This window comes from Myotis lucifugus, unplaced genomic scaffold (genome assembly GCF_000147115.1).
Source record: "Myotis lucifugus unplaced genomic scaffold, Myoluc2.0 scaffold_87, whole genome shotgun sequence".
NCBI classification, from domain to species: domain Eukaryota; kingdom Metazoa; phylum Chordata; class Mammalia; order Chiroptera; family Vespertilionidae; genus Myotis; species Myotis lucifugus.
In genome coordinates, this window is record NW_005871135.1 from 3,245,331 (window position 1) to 3,262,720 (window position 17,390).

General features: G+C 40.6%; 1 protein-coding gene across 6 annotated transcripts in view; it reads right to left on the reverse strand.

Moving 5' to 3' along the window:
• Positions 1–345: 345 nt before the first annotated feature.
• The window catches only part of FBXW2 (F-box and WD repeat domain containing 2), a 29,927-nt gene continuing 12,882 nt past the window's right edge, over positions 346–17,390 (reverse strand). For 5 of the 6 annotated variants that reach the window (XM_014457887.2, XM_006091091.3, XM_006091093.3 and 2 more), the window contains 5 exons: positions 17,009–17,203; positions 14,395–14,528; positions 11,173–11,259; positions 10,170–10,339; positions 346–5,367 (listed from right to left, as the gene is read on the reverse strand). In XM_014457887.2, coding sequence (XP_014313373.1) covers positions 5,079–5,367; positions 10,170–10,339; positions 11,173–11,259; positions 14,395–14,528; positions 17,009–17,203 — 875 coding nt within the window. In that variant the 3' untranslated portion in view covers positions 346–5,078. The remainder of the gene's footprint in view (positions 5,368–10,169; positions 10,340–11,172; positions 11,260–14,394; positions 14,529–17,008; positions 17,204–17,390) is intronic. The other variant, XM_023755937.1, reaches the window with a different exon arrangement.

The following is a 17,390-nucleotide window of genomic DNA, read 5'->3' on the forward strand; positions in this document are numbered from 1 at the left end:
GTAGAGGGCAAAAGAGAGGAAGACGATTCCAAGGTCTCGGAACTACGTAATGGTACTTTATTTTTCCTTTCCATTTACATCTACACTTGAGAGTCACCAAAATTCCTTCCTTGCATTTTACTTTTAAACATATTGTTTTCCCTCTTGGATCTCAACCAAAATTATATTGTCAGGCTTACACTGTAGTACATGCAGAAAAAGTAAAGGAACAGAGCCACTTCCGATCACGAGAGGCCGTTCCATCTCTAAAAACACATTCTAAAACACATTCACTTCTGAAAAGTCCCCTCTGAATTGGTTGGAGGGGGGAGGGGGAGATAAGAAAATAGTCTTAACTACAGAGTGTATTTTTAAGGAAATGCAGTTTTATTATTTTCAAGTACAAATAATAACTTGAGCTTGGCTAACCAAATGTTGCCTAATTGAGGAACCTGTTTTAATGTATAGATATAAATGACTTATAGTTAGCACGATCACTCATGGGTAAAAGAAAGTTCTGATGCATGAAAATAACGTCCTGTCTTATGGAGACACCTTGTACCCCAATCACTCCACTAATTAAGCAATTCCTACTCCCCCTGCCCCACAGACAGTTCAAATATAAACTTCCCCTCATTCCCACTGGATCACAACATACATCAAATTAGGGAAACATGAGTTGATGAAATTGGCCACATTGCCTAGATGTTGGATTGGTGAGACCAGCCTTTTTCAACCTGAGCCTTCTCATCGAGAGTACTACATCTAAATTAGTGAAATATGTCTGTTCATAATGTGAGTACAGGGACTCCAAGAAACTGTTGTTTGTTATCATCTGAATAATTTGCCTGGTTTAAAAATGCAAACACAGCCCTAGCCGGTTTGGCTCAGTGGATAGAGCATCGGCCTGCAGACTGAAGGGTCCCAACTTCTATTCTGATCAAGGGCACATGCCTGGGGTTACGGGCTCAATCCCCAGTAGGGGGTGTGCAGAAGGCAGCCGATCAATGATTCTTTCTCATCATTGATGTTTCTATCTCTCCCTCTCCCTTCCTCTCTGAAATCAATAAAAATATATTTTTTAAAAATGCCAACACATTTTTATTTGAGCACATTCCTGAAGAGAAGTAGCTGATTCTTTCAGCTATAATAATTCAGTGGGTTTACAATGGTCAGGCCTGTAGCACTAACTTTAAGCAAGGAAACCATCCAGAGAAGTCTGGAAACATTGAAACAACTTGACAGCAAAACACCTTTTTGCAGGAGCATGATCATTCAGCCTGATTAGGCTGATGGGAGTGGCCCAAGACTATTCAGTCACCCACATGAGGACTGATTCTGAAAAAATTCACAGGGAAGCTATGGTCAGAGACCCTGCCAAACACCACTAGTGGGCATTTCTGTTCCTTTTATCAGACACTCCATCTGGGGACTGAGTAATTCTCAACAGTGTCTTTGTTGTCTTCAACATCCTGGTAACCACCAGCATAACCAGATACAAAGGCTGAGTAGGACAGACCTAAAAGGGCTTCTCCCCTATCCTGACAACTCCATGTCCCTAAAGACAAGGGTGACAGTGTGCCCTACCCCAGGCTGCATCCTGGAGCAGTGATCTGATTCTGCACATTTCCCTGCACAGAAAGGCAGGTGATTCAGTCACCTAGGCCTGCAAGAGACTCAGGGAAGGAGGCCCAGAAAGCTAGAAGTGATGGTGGGAAGACACACCTCGAGGGTCCCAAGAAGCCAGGGCATGCAATCACAGCTTCAAGGAGCTAGCTGGCTGGATTTGGCCAAAGCAAGTAAAGCCAGACTCCACTATCCTTAGTTTCTTTTGCTTGGGAAAAATGTCTAATCTAACAGAAACAATTTCTTCATGTCTAAAATAATACTGTTTCCAAATGTATTTCTTTTCTCCCTAAGATATTTTATAAATACAGAGCAGTGGTCATTCTCCTGAGAGCAAATACTAGTATAATCACACAATCCTCAATTACACTTTACACTAAGCGTTTTCAATGGCCAGAATAATTTTTAAACTATGAAAAATTAAGTGCAAACCTTAAAATTGAACAGCAACAGTCCTCACCTTCCACTCAGGAGAAGCTATCCAAACATGTGAACCTTCCTTTGAACTTCTTCAAAGTGGAGCCCCCTCTCTGAAGGAAGTCTATTTCTCTGCTATGTGTGAAAGTCAGGTTAGAACCAGTTTTGACAACAATGATGGTTCAAATAATAGGGCCAGGCGGGATGAAACTAGCTTTCTTTGCAATGGGAACAAAGTTGGTTACAAACCTCATGCTCACTCAGCTGTCCCTGGACCCCTGCACCCTGGAGCCTGGGTTGTCATGTGCGTGTATGAACCCGAGAGAAGCCCTTCTCTTCCACCAAACTCGGGGTCACTCAAGATATCCAATGCGCATAATGAAGGATGGAGTCCATCTGCTCATGACTTTGGAATTTTTCAGAAATGAGAATTTCACAAAAGAAGATGCAAAGGCAAGCCCTTGCCTCCGAGCTAAGGAAGCAGACTTCAGCGTGTGTGGAAGGCAGCCCCCTGACTCAGTGAAAGAAAGCTAAGCAACCACAGCTTCTATCCCTTGACCACTTCTTTCACTGACTCCCCACTTGGTTCGATCTTTTTAAAGGATGAGTTAGTATTCCATTTTTATAAAAGCTGGCAATAGTATGACTAAATCTAGCATCTATAAAGCAATTAAGCAAAATGCCCCGGTACAATAAAGGCAGTTGTGAGGAGGACTCGGTTAGGACTCCAACCCCTGCCCCAAGGACTGCTGTTAAAATCGGCCCCACTAAGCACCACCTTGGTAACTTCCGTATTCACACTGCACACGGAAGGGGAACACACCGTACAAGTTTCAGGTTTATCATTCCCAAAAAAAATTTCCCACAACTGACTATTATTATGAATTACTTGCTCTTTGAAGCTACTGAATATATCTCAAAATGAGGTGGGAGTAGAAATGGTCATGAAATCAGTCATCTGTTATTTGTTTAGCCGCATTAGAGGGAAAAAGTCATTTACCCTCACCACTGCCCAGTCTCCTGAGGCTCCTGCAAAACAGACTCCAGCTGCAATTCCATTTCTTTAGAGGACCAAGCAGAGCTCACACACAACTCAGTATGAGATGGATGAAGATATTGTTCTTTTACCTAATTCCTTTAGTGTCAACATGGCTATTAACTAAACCTGTCCTTGAAAATGACCATCAATTCTCTAAACTTCACAGCAGTCAGAGGTCCAATGTCAGGCTCTTGCTAATGCGGATTCTGGGAGAGCTGTGTCCTCACTATAAAGTTTGCTTCATTCTCAGCTCTCCTGGGAACCCCTTTCCCCACCTAAAATGGATATGCTTTATATTATAGTCAGCAAGAAGAATGAATAACTCATGTTCCCAGGCAGAAGCACTCACTGAGGTGCTAGTTCTTGTGTTGTCTTTCCTGTCTGTGAATGAAACATGACCCCTCATTCCTCTATAACACAATGGGACACTTGAATGGTCAGACAATTATGGTAAAACATTTCCACTGCTGAAGCACAGTATTCTTTAACTTTACAGCAATGAGAGGTGGAGGACACCAACTGACAGCCCATAGACACGATTTGTTTAGCACACTGTATTTTAAATTATCTTCAATTAGTTGGAAATGTTTTTTAAAATCAGGAAATTTCCAAAAAAATTTTGGATTTCTACTTCCTCCTCAAAAATCAGACCTGCCAACATTGAGCTCATTTATGCCTAACACTTGCGCTGAGTAACTGCCCTATTCAATAAGCTTTCCATGGTTCAGCACAATCCTACCCAGCATGCATCACTCATTTATGTTATCTGCATGTGAGTTTGTGAACCCTAGTCTAGGGCAATTCCTTCATTGTAAATCTGATTTTAAAAAAAAGAGGGCCCAGGGACAGAAAGTTAATCTGCCTGAAGCCACACATTAAGTTGGAGGCAAAAGGGGAAGATACCAAGGCCAGGTACCTTTCTAACATAGCCCATTGCCTTTCTATAGAACCACAGCTCCTATAAGCATTTCTTCCACCAATTATTTACATCTTCTAAGTGGAATATGTGCATTTTCTACATTCTCCTTTTAGCCATCCTTTTCATATATTTGATTTCCTTATAGATGACAACTCTGTATCAGTGATTTCATTTATATATTATCTCCAACCCCAAAGAAACAAATCAGGAACCAGACAAAACAAAAATGTCAACTTCTGCACAACTCAGCAGATGCAGGACCAGAAAGAATCTTACAAATCACTTAGCTTAACAACTAGCTATACAGACAGGGAGAATGGGGCCAGGGAAGTGATATGCCTAGGTAAGAGAGCCAGTCTTCAATCTTCCACTCCACCGTGTCACTTCTGTGCAGTCACCTGGGAGACCGAGAACCAGCTTGCTCCAGATATAAACAGAAATGACAGAACTCCCTCACAGCTCAGCTGTGGCTAACCTTGACTCTGCCAAGAACCAGAGATTAGACTACTAGTACATTACAATCAATCAATTTATAGACCTGGATTTGTACTGGAAGACAGATTTTCTTTAGAACTGGTATTTGGTGGAAAGTTTTGAATGTCACAGGACTTGGTGGTCTTTATAACACTGGTTGTTATAAAAGCTAAGCTCCATGTGAGAAAGTTGCTGTAAAACATCATAGCACCGTTGCTTCAACTTCAAAAGAAAAAAAGGCAATGGTAAAAAGCTTTAATAATAGACTGAATGTGTTTTTATAGGCAACCAATTAGCATATTAATGAACCATTTAAATTTCTTTACTTAAAACCAATATTCAAGAAAGATGAACCCAAAATGCATACTCTTACTCTGACCAACATAACTAAATACAAATGAAGTCGATGTTGTATCCATTAGCATGCTGTGATGTATGTCAGTAAAACGAGCCCTCCCCCACCCAGAGCCCTGGCCCCCTGGCAAACATAGGTAAATGATTGTGCACTGCGTGATGATACCATTAGGTGAGAACTTTGGTTCATGCAGTCGGCTGCCATAGAGGTTGCACTCAAACCCTGCGGCCCCGGCACCCAAAGTCAGTCAGCGGTGGTGGCTCATGGCATCAGCCGTGCTCCTTCCACAACACCAGGTGAATACTGTGATCAGGCATGCTGGTGGCAAAGACCAAGCCCGTGTCATTGTGCCCATCCAGTCCATTCAGCCAGGAAGCTTCGCCTGCCAGGAAGCTTGAGCCTCTCTTTGACTTCCTGTACTCTGGCAGGGGCCAGCGGCTAATCAGGCTCTCTGTCCGCAAGTCCATGATATATAGGTAGCGGTTGTCAAACAGCAGGGCAAAGACATCTCCAAAACCAAGCAAGGCCAAGTTTGCTATCTCGGGAGTCTTGATAACTCTACAAGGATGAGAATAAGTAACATGAACCAGAAGGCAACTAACTTTGCTTTTGTTTATGCTACTGTAATCTTTTCTGGAGACATTTAAAAGCAATACACAATTCAAGCAAATTTAGAGAGTTAAATGAAAGTTTTTGATAAAAAGGAAAATACAAGGACAAAAAGTTCAGCCTACTTTAAAACGAGGGGGATAGTGGGTAAGAGTTCATAATATGATAACACAGGCATGTAAGGAGAAAGGCGGTATTTGATGAACAGTTGTAAAAGTACAAATGCCCATCCAAGCTGGAAAGGATCTCTCATATTCTCATGTGACATTTTCATTTCCAAGATATAAAGACTGAAGTCCAGCCAGGATAAATATACTTTGTCTAAAGATTCACAACTAATCAAGTACTACCAGACAGAACTAAATGTAAGACTGAACTCTTACTACTAGGTGAAAAGATTTATTCATCAAATCCTAGAGCACTGGCCTAGGGGCTATTCTCAGCAGGTAGCAAATTCATAGGTTCTCCTTTAAAACAGTAGAGACTAGAAATATTAAGTTTCCCAAATAATCCAGAAACATTAATAATGTATTCATAAGTACTTGCTAGAGAATATGGGGAGTTGGAAGGACAACCTTAACCTTCTCAGGTTCACAGTTGCTAAAACATCAATGACAAAGGTACAAAATTGGAAAGATCTAGGTAAAGGGTAGCACAGAAAAAACCTTAAGTCTCTGTTATCTATATACTTAGTGAGGTGAAAGATGGACAAGAAAAGGTGACGTTATCTTTAGAGGCCCTAGGAAAAGAGCTACAAGATGAGGGATCTACAAATTCTGCCCTGGACAATAAGTTTGGGCCCCATGAGAGGCTAGGTTAGCCTATGTTTTAACAAGGACGCTACCATCTAGTGCAGTGATGGCGAACCTTTTGAGCTCGGCGTGTCAGCATTTTGAAAAACCCTAACTTAACTCTGGTGCCGTGTCACATATAGAAATTTTTTGATATTTGCAACCATAGTAAAACAAAGACTTATATTTTTGATATTTATATTTAAATGCCATTTAACAAAGAAAAATCAACCAAAAAAATGAGTTCGCGTGTCACCTCTGACACGCGTGTCATAGGTTCGCCATCACTGATCTAGTGTTATGTCCAAGAGGTCAACCAGATGGCAGGACCTGGTAACCAGAAAAAGTTAGAAACAGCTGAAGGAGATCAGCTGAGAGGGGGAGAAAGAGAATTGGCAGGGACAGAGAAAGTATACATGATCATCACCTTTAAGGAGTAAAGGATGTGTGAGAGGCAAGACATTACAAGCTCTAGAAGAGAAAACAGGGCCCAAGGGAAAGAGAGTTACATAGAAGCAGACTTCAGTTTGATATGAGGGAGGGGATTTAGTAGTGAAGAAGGCCTGTTTCTCACACTCAACTTGTCCAAGACTGAACTTATTAGCCAAACCTGTTTCTCTTCTTTATTTCCTTGGTTGCTCATTCACCCAGTTGCTCAAGCTAGGAAGCATGGCAACCATCCATCTCTTCTCCTTACTGAAACCATAAATTCAAACACCAAGATCTACTGATTTTACATCCTAAATTTTCCCAATTTATTTATGACTATCAGAATTGCCACAATTCTGAGCTAAGACATCATCTTTCAACTGCACTACTGCCAAGAGTTTTCAATTGGTCTCCCTCTATCTATTCTTGGCCCCTATTAATCAATTAAGCTCACACTAAAATCTAATCCTATTACCATCTCATTTACATTTCTAAACCCTTCTATGGCTCTCTACTGAACTCACATGTTCAGCCACATTGGCCTTCTTTCAGTTCCTTAAACGCACCTGGCAGGCTCCTTCAGTCTCAGAGCCTCTAACCAGACTGGTCTCTCAGTCTACAATGCTCTTCACTGTGTTCCTGGCGCTGAGTCAATGCAAATACTCATCCTTAGGGCTCAGCCCAAACTCTTCCTCAAGGAAGCTTTCCCTTATTCCTCAAACTAGGTGAGATCTCAAAGTACCTCTTATCACAACCATCAAAACATCTGTATGTTATTAGCTATTTAATGTCAATCTTCCATTCTGCTGGCTAGTAATTTCCAGTTTGGTAAGTATTTCTGCTAGTTCCCAGGGTACCTCACAATGCCTAAGACAGGGATATACTCAATAAATATCTGCTAATGAACAGAGCAATGGTGCAATGAACACAAATAAAAATTCCTACAAAAGAGATCAGAAAGAAACTGGGAAAAACAGCAAGAAAATCTGTTAAGTCCCACATCAATGCAAAGCAGGAAATAATCAGAAACTTAGAAAACTAGGGGATAGGACTTTAGCCTAGTAAAGGTGAGGTCCAGTGACTCCAAAGACTGAAGCACAAATATGCTGCAGAATAGAATACAGGTTTTGACAGGCTCACAGTAGCACCTTTTGATGACTTGAGAATTATAAAAGGACATCCCTGTGGTGCAGTCCTAGTTCAAGTGACTGCACCTTAGATAAATTGAACGTTTTACTGCCCTTTGTGCTTTCCTTTTTTCAGTTTGCTTCTAAGAGTAAGTAGCCCTACCTGGTCTTGGCAACTGAGGCCACAGGATTAGTACTAAGATTTCAAAAGAGGTTGTTTTATTTGTGTTTGAGGGGAAGGGGAAGCAAGAGATAAAATAGCCCCCTTTCAAAGAAAAATCTGAACCTATCACTTCCTAGCAGCAAACAATCTTGTAGATTTACTACTTAAAGCTAGTGGCTCCAAATACCAAAACCTAAAAGAACTTTCACTGGGACTCTGGACTCTTTACTATATATTCTGAGTAAGAAGAACACATGAGAAAGGATAAAATTTAAACCTTTAGAGACTCTTAAGCATTTAAAAGACGGTGATACCTCTATTTTACCTTACCTTTACATCAATCCCTCCCCAATTTTAATTCAAAACACAAACAAAATTAAACTGTAAATGATCTGATTTCCCCATGATGACTACTTAGATTTTTTTTCTTGCAAAGTATCAAGTTCTTTCAAAAGTTCCTTCTCTGTGGCTTGCTGGTATTTTAAGCACGTGCTTGCTGGATGACCCAGCTATGGATGAATGGATGGATGGATGGATGGATAAATGATGGATGCTGAACTAGGGTGTGCTATGGGATATTGGGCAAGGCCCCTATGCTCTCTCATCTTCAGTTTCCACATCTATAAGATGAAGAGCTTGGACTAGTTTTCCAGGATCTGTTCTGGTCTTTTTTTCCTCAAAGCATAGACAGCTTGGAAACCTAATTGGTTAGAAATGTAGGTCTGCCTTCAGGGAGACATAAATGGGGTTGTTACAACCTTTATGAGCAGAGAGACAGGGCCCATCAAAGTCTCGTTGGCTAATAGGCTCAGATCCCAAATGAGCTGCCCTCAAACAGTCATGCATAAAAACAATGAAGAGAATGTTCAATTTTCTCTACTTCCCCAAGCCAGCACTTCCTGAACCATGCTGTGGAACACTAACTCTGTGTGCTGTTAATAAGTGTTCCTCAAAAAAAAAAAAAGGCGCTTTAGTACTATGAATGTTAGGTACAGTAGGTTAAACAAATTCAAACAGGTTTCTTTATTTAGGGCTTCTCAGAGCTATCCTATATAATAAAAGGGTAATATGCAAATTGACCCTAACAGCAGAACAACTGGGAATGACTGGTCACTATGACACGCATTGACCACCAGGGGGCAGATGCTCAATGCAGGAGCTGCCCACTGGTGGTCAGTGCGCTCCCACAGGGGGAGCTCTGCTCAGCCACAAGCCAGGCTGACGGCTGCCAGCACAGTGGTGGTGGTGGGAGCCTCTCCCGCCTCCTCAGCAGCGCTAAGGATGTCCGACTCAGCTTAGGCCTGCTCCCCACTGGTAAGTGGACATCCCCTGAGGGCTCCCGGGCTGCCAGAGGGATGTCTGACTGCCAGCTTAGGCCCGATTCCCCGAGGAGTGGGCCTAAGCCAGCAGGTGGACATCCCCCGAGGGGTCCCGGACTGCGAGAGGGCACAGGTCAGGCTGAGGAACCCCCCGAGTGCACAAATTTTTGTGCAGTGGGCTTCTAGTTAGTAATATATACCTTCCAGGTCTTGTGCTAGGTCCTCATTATAGGCATTTCATTTACTCTTTATTTTACAGGTGAGAAACTAAGGCAGAGAGGTTAAGAAACTGACATAATATCACACAGCTCATAAGCGATGGCACTAGATCTTAAATCAAGGTTTGTTTATCATCAAAGTAAGTTCTCTTAATCACCATATGGTACTGGCTTCCATTGGCCTCCAAATGCTAACAGATACCACCAATCTCCAAGAGGGGTCTCACAAAATTATTGGTCCATGGACCTTTTATTATTTATTTCTCTGCAAGTCTATTTTTCTCTAAATACCTGAGTTTCTACTAGTCAACAGAAGGCCACTCAATCCTTCAAGAAAAAATTTCAACTAACTAGAAGCAGAAATTAAAATATTAGAACTAGAGATGTAAAAGACCTTTCCATCCAAGACCCTCATTTTCCAGAAAAGCTTGTTAACTTCTGAAAGAGGCAGTAACTCAGAGTAAAGGGAAGAATTAGATTCTAGATCTTCTAGGTTCTAGCATATAAACCTTTCTCATTATGCTGCTAAAACATTTTTATGTCTGAGGTTTTCAGCATATAACCCTGTTTATAACTGAGGTAAAGATTTCCTCAAAGCAAGTGACTGGTTTACCCAATATTCAGTCTTGTCTTTACTATTAAACTGCAACAAAAAAATAAAGAAACCGCAAACTGTCAAAGGTAAAGGTCCAAGGAAACATTACCTGAGAATATCATAACTGGCAAAGTCCCATTGGTAGAGGCCCAGTGCTGAACTACAGACGATGTATTTGCCATCAAAATGAAGTCTTGGCTGCAGGCAGATACTTCTATCTTCAGAGACAGACAGTGTCTTTAAGCACTTGCAGTTGATTTCTCTCCCAATTGGCCAAATCTACAGATAAAAGAAAATCAGGAGAGATGACAGATGCATCACCATAGAAAAGCATGTTCCCTTAATGTGGCTTTTGCCTGCTGAAGTGAGATATAAAGTGAAGTAAACTGGAAAAACAGGTTTTACAGTTGAGTTCAAACTCTGATTCTGCATGTATGTGCTGTGCTGCCTTGGATAAAATACTTAATCTCTCTGAACCTCAGTTCCCACAATGAGGATAATAAATGCCTACCACATGGAACAATTTTAAAGGTGCACTAAAAACATATGTAAGATTGCTCTGTTAACTTTTTGCAATTTTTTTTTATTACACAAATAAATGTTTATATTTTCATAGTTCAGACCTAAGAATTAAGGAGGGTAGGAGATACATGTCATAAAAAACAGAATACGTTAAAGATTATTTTCTGTTCTTCATTTTAAAATTAGAGTTAGCCCTGGCCTGTGTGGTTCAGTTGGTTGAGCATTGTTCCAGGCACCAAAAGGTCGCCAGTTCGATTCCCAGTCAGGGCATATGCCCAGGTTGGGCTCGATGCCCAGGAGGCAGTCGGTGGATGTTTCTCTCACATTGTGTTCATTTTTTCTCTCTCTCTCTCCCCCCCCCCCCCTCAATAAAAAACAAAACACACACATGCACACATAAAACAAATAAAAATCAGGGCTAGAAATTGCCCATAACATAGAGATAATGAATAATTCCCCTTGCAATAAGTTTAAAATGTCTTGGACTAAGACATTTCTGTCTACCATGAAATTTCATTTTAATTTAATTTTAATGTTCTTATACTGACCAGTCTTCTCTGATGACAAAATAATAGAGAAAAAAACCTTACCTTGATCTCATACTTGTCTGCACTTAAGAGGATGTAGTCTCCAGGGCTGTGCAAGAGAGACTTAACTTTGCACTTCTGCAAAACCACCTAGAAATATAAATATCCACATTACAGAAAGATCTTTTTAATGCTACTGTTACCTTGCTTTTTTTAAAAAAATTAAAATATGAAAAAGAGCTTGAAATGATATGGTATGCTAAAGTAACTGAGCTAAAACTCTACGACCAAGTTAACCTCCACCAAGGGTTTTACTACAACCAGAGTCTATAAATTATCAGCAGAATCTAAAATGTCCAATGTTGGCAGCATTTAATGTTGGCTTTGGTCTGGAAGCAAACATTAGGACTGGTTTTAAAAACTGTAAAATGTTACTTTATAGAAAATGTGAGGAACAGAAAAAAAGCCCACAGACATAGAAAAAAATACAAATCATCTGTTTTCATAAGCATGTGCATTATAAAGGAAAAAGCACTGGACTTAGGACTAAAATCTGCCATATATTGACTTTGTAGCATTGGACAAGACCACCTAATCTTTTTCTCATTTTCCTCATCTTTAAAATAGGGGATGAGACACTTATTAACTCTCATAACTGCAATGAAAATGAACTAAAGCAATGTAAATAACAATAAAATAATGCAATAGAGTCCAACATTCTATTAGCACTTGGGGTAATCTATAAATACTAGGTTCTAGTTATTTTTTGTAGTAAATCAGCACAAAGTGAGCTGGGAGGTCAGGCTTACTCATTCAGAAGCCTAGGTTGCACATTCAGCTGAAACTGACAGACCTGCCAAGTGCCAGGCACCCTGCTGGTAATGTCCCCCTCATCTCTTTTAATATTCACAGGAACATTTAGCAGATGATGAAACTCATGCCCTGAAGGTAAGAGGAACTTACCTAAGACATCATCATAATCAGAGTCCTGGCCCCAAGTCCACTGTTTTTAACACAACACCAAAGTGCCTTATATAACTTCTTTAAATACTCAACGTGCCCTGGCTGGTGTGGCTCAGTTGATTGGAGCCACCAAATCTCATGCACCAAAAAGTGGCAGGTTTGATTCCTAGTCAGGGCACATACCCAGGTTGCAGGTTCAATCCCTAGTCGGGGCATGCACAGGAGGCAACTGTTTCTCTCTCACACTGATGTTTCTCCCTCTCTCCTTCTCTCTCCCTTCCTCTCTCTAAAAAAATAAAAATAAGTAAAATATAACACATAAATACTCAATGTGCCCAATACAGGAGTATTTTCCCAATTTGTTATGATGGTAAAACAGGCATAACATAAAATGTACTATCTTAACAGTTTTTACAGTTTAGTGGTCTTATCAACCTTCTCACAAACTGCTCTCCTTTAGCTCCACCTATTTCAGAAAGACACAATCATCATCCAATCTAAAACCCACTAGTCACCTCTGACTCTCCTCTTTGCTCCCCATGAGTCGGAAAGTTTAACTGACTTTTCTTAAAGACATACCCTTCATGTGTGCCCTTCTCTTTCTTTATTGCCGCAAAACTCCAAGCTATGGATATCTTTTGCTTAGAATACTGCAAAAGCCTAAGTGGCCACCTGTATCCATCTGTGCCCCACTCAAACCCACTTTTTTCTTAGCCGTTATTTTCTTCCTATATGTGCCCTGACTGGGGATTTAACCTGCAACCTTGACAAATCAGGACAATGCTCTAACCAACTGACCTACCCAGCAAGGGAGCAGTTATTTTCTTAAAATATAAATCACACCAGAACCTTTCACAGTACGTATTCACCAATGCTTTCTGCTATACTTGTGATACCCAAAATCCTTAATATGGCCGAGTCATACATGATGGCCACTGTCCTACACCTCCCCCAAGAACCGCAGAGCTCCACTGGCCTTCTAGGTCATCAAATGTTCTCTGTTCTTTTCCACACCAGGGCCTGTGCCACACTGCACTCTCTGAAACACTCCACTATACAGCTACCTCCAATTTATTCTTCACATTTTGTCCCTTCTCGAAAAGCTTTCCCTGAGCAAATTAGATACCTTCCTAGATTTTTTTCTCAGACACTACACTTTCCCTCATAGCACTTAACACAATGTGTAATTATGAATTTACACGTGAAGTTACTATTTATTAAGTATTTCTCCTTCTAGACTAACATTTGTGTCAGGCCTCAGTCTGTGTGGCTTACTCCTGAATTCTCAGCCCCTCACAGAATACCATGGCAGGTTCAAATGTTTCTGCATGGCATTTCCATTATTAATACTGCATTCCAAAGAAGCATCGAACAGACTGTCAAACTACAGCGGGTAAGGGAGGGTTGGGGGGGGTAAGAGATCAACCAAAGGACTTGTATGCATGCCATGCATATAAGCACAACCAACAGATGCAAGACACTGGGGGGTGGGGGGAGTGAGGGCAAGTATAGGGAGGGGAGGTAGAGAAGGCTGGGGGGAGGTCAATGGGGGGGGGAGTAGACATATGTACTACTATTTGTAATACCTTAAACCAACAAAAAGTTGAAAAAAAATTACTGCATTCCATCTTCATAGCAATCTTTTATTGAAAACTAGAAAACACCACAATATTCTCCTAAAGATCCTATACATGTTTATTTATTCTACTTCTTGCAATTATTTTCTTTTTCAAATGAAAGTGGCTTTTCTGATTAAAAAAAGAAATACACTTATCCTAAAAGGGAAAAAAGCACCCACAATTCCACAAGAAATAATTGTCTTCAACATTTTGGTGCATAAACACATTCAGAAAATGGTGTCATATTCTATATAGTTTTTTGTATGTGACCTGTTTTATTTGCTCCCTGTACACACCTACTATTGAAAACAACAGGTGTTGGAAAACAGTTCAATATGATTCCTGCACAAAATTCCAAAATACAATGCATAGAGGAAGCAGCTCAGGTCTTTAGGCTATAATCCAATGACCAGCTTCTACAAATTAAGGCTGCTGTAAAATTATTAGGAAATTCAGGTATCTGTTTCTTTCATCTTATCTCTAGGCAATGGCTTGTTATCAATTGTGGGCATCTTTCCATGTCCATAAGTCATTCACATTTATAGTGTCTTTTACATGGTCACTGTTGTACACCATCATGCTTTGTGGTTGTATTTATTCCATCTTATGGCTTACCCACCACTTCTAAGGCAGCATGCACCATCCCGTCCCCCACCCCCACAAAACCTGATGTTAAGGAGATTTCTTTTGCAAGTCTTCCTACCTTGGTAACCCATTCTGTGTGCCCGGTGAGTGTGTTCAGGCATGTCCCAGCAGATAAAGCCCATACTTTCACAGTGAAGTCTGCAGAGCCACTCACCAAGATATCAAGTTCATCATTGTAGTCGACACTAAATACTAATATATAACAGATACAAAGTTAAAACATGCTTGTCTGAGTCTTTTATAATAGAGTTCAACAGAGTTTAATAGCGTTTATTCTCCCTAGCTGCCCAATTTTATAATTTCTCAACCAGAGTACAATAAGAATGGTACCACTCAAGTAGCAACTTTATAAAAAAAAAATATGCATTTCAAAATTTTTGTTATTATTATTCTAAGAATGGAAAAGTGTCTGAACTAATCACCTTTTATGCCTGTGTTAGCTTCAAAGTGAGAGGTAAAACCGGTTTTGGAGATAATGGCATTTCTCCTCAAGAATGTCTGTCTGACACTACACAAAACTTATCTAGCTTATGCAGGGAAAATAGAACTCAGGTGGCCCTAGTCATATTTGCCCTATTTATTGCAGTTAGACAAAACATCAAGAATGTAAGCTGCAAACCAATATCTATACTCAAGAAAAGCCATTGTAATGAGAAAACAAAACATAAACAAGGATCTCAAAGGTCAGACTAAGCCATTCTCTCAAAACTGTCTGCATTTCTTCACAGTAACAGGTCCAGCATCTAAAACAGTGCCTGAGTATATAGCAAGTGCTCAAATATTTGTTTTTCAATGTCTACCAAACTCTAAAGGGATATTAGAGACCCAAAGATAAAGACATTGGTCTTTTCTTTTTTTTATTGATTTTTTTTTTTTTTACAGAGAGGAAGGGAGAGGGATAGAGAGTTAGAAACATCAATGAGAGAGAAACATCGATCAGCTGCCTCCTACACACCTACTGGGGATGTGCCCGCAACCAAGGTACATGCCCTTGGCCGGAATCAAACCTGGGACCTTTAAGTCTGCAGGCCGACACTCTATCCACTGAGCCAAACCGGTTAGGGCTGGTCTTTTCTTTAAGGACCTCAATCTAAGTAAGTCGTGGAGGAAGTGGGGGGGGGGGGGGGATTATCTCTCGCTAAGGAAATACCAAGGACTAACTCTGCCCAGGGGTATCAGAGAGGACTTCAGGGAAGAGGCAATATTGAAGATGGGCCCTGAAGGATGAGTAGAGTTTATTAAGAAAAGAAAAAGAACATTGCAGGTAGAGGGAATAGCAAAGGCATAGAGTTAGGAAAAGACACAGCAATGCCCAGGGAACATCAAGGAGGAAATTTTTTGGAGCAGGGCTCTCAAAGTTGATCAGATATAAAATTACCTGGTAGTCAATGTATATCTTCAAATACTAATTTCTACAATAAACAAGTGGTAGCAGATAGTAGAGGAAAAATGTATGGGATAACAAACAAAAATGGGAAAAAATTTTGCTTTTAGCAATAAAACAGCTAGGTTTACTTCAAAGAATTACTGAATACCAGGTATGGTGCAAGGAACCTGGGGACCTTAGGGTGAAGGAGACAGGCAGTATCCCTGTCTTTTTGGAGCTTACCACCTGGTGAGGAAATCAAGATTATCATACTTACTTGTATGATGCGTGTTATGACAAAAATACAGATTACTGGGAAACCTACAGCAGACTCAACTTGTTAGGTAGTCCAGGAAGGCCACTCATAAAATGTGATGCTTAAGAGCATTATCTGTGACTTCCAGGGATGAATGCAGTGTGCACATGGGACAAAGGAGGAAGGGAGTTGCTGTACAAGAGGTTGGAAAACAGTTCAATATGATTCCTGCACAAAATTCCAAAATACAATGCATAGAGGAAGAAGCTTAGGTCTCTAGGCTATAATCCAATGATCGGCTTCTACAAATGAAGGCTGCTGTAAAATTATTAGGAAATATTCAGGTATCTGTTTCTTTCATCTTATCTCTAGGCATTGGCTTGTTATCAATTGTCAACCAAGCTCCAATTCAATATAGTATATGTACATCACAGAAATTTGGAATGACTATCACTCTAAAAGATTTTAGCTCTATTTCTACAAATAAAGAAGACTGAATATATACCAGTAAGTGTAGGACTTACTCAATTTGGAGGTAAGGAACCTGATAAAGGCAAAGGGGGCTGACTGTTCAACAGGATATAAATGAAATAGGAGAGAAGAACTGTCCCCTCACAGCATAAAGGTGTATAGATAGAGAAGAGTTTTAAAATGGGACATGGAAAGATACCAAATAATAACTTGAATAAAGAGATTGTCATGACTGAGAAAGGAGAGTGCAAGTTAAATTAAAAAACAAAACAAAAAAGTGCCCTAGCCGGTTTGGCTCAGTGGATAGAGCGTCGGCCTGTGGACTCAGGGGTCCCAGGTTCGATTCCGGTCAAGGGCATGTACCTTGGTTGCGGGCACATCCCCAGTGGGGGGTGTGCGGGAGGCAGCTGATCGATGTTTCTCTCTCATCGATGTTTCTAACTCTTTATCCTTCTCCCTTCCTCTCTGTAAAAAATCAATAAAATATATATTTAAAAAAAAAAAAGTTATCACATTCTTGGCTCCTGGCTTTACGGAATGAGGTTAAAATATGTAAACTCTTAGAAAAGGGCAACCCACCGGCCCCTGTGTGCCCCCGAAAGTGCTGGGTCCTGGCTCCGGAACTCCATTCCCAGCAGGCCACAGTGTTGTCAAAGGAGCCTGTCACAAGTTTCTGCTCATCAAACTTCACCGCTGCACAAGTATGGGTCTGTATGCCATAAATGCACTGCCCTGTGCTCACATCCCACAGTTTTGCAGACAAGTCATCTGACCCTTAAAGAGAAAAACAGAGTAATTAGTAAGAAAACAAACGATGAAGAAGGAAAATCAATTTCCAAACCATGGTATTCTTAAACAAGATCCTCTGGGGTCACTTCCTTTAGCATTCCCACTTTATAGCAGAGAAAACCACAGCATGGAGAGTAATAGGACTTGTTCAGAGTCACTAAAATGGTGTTAA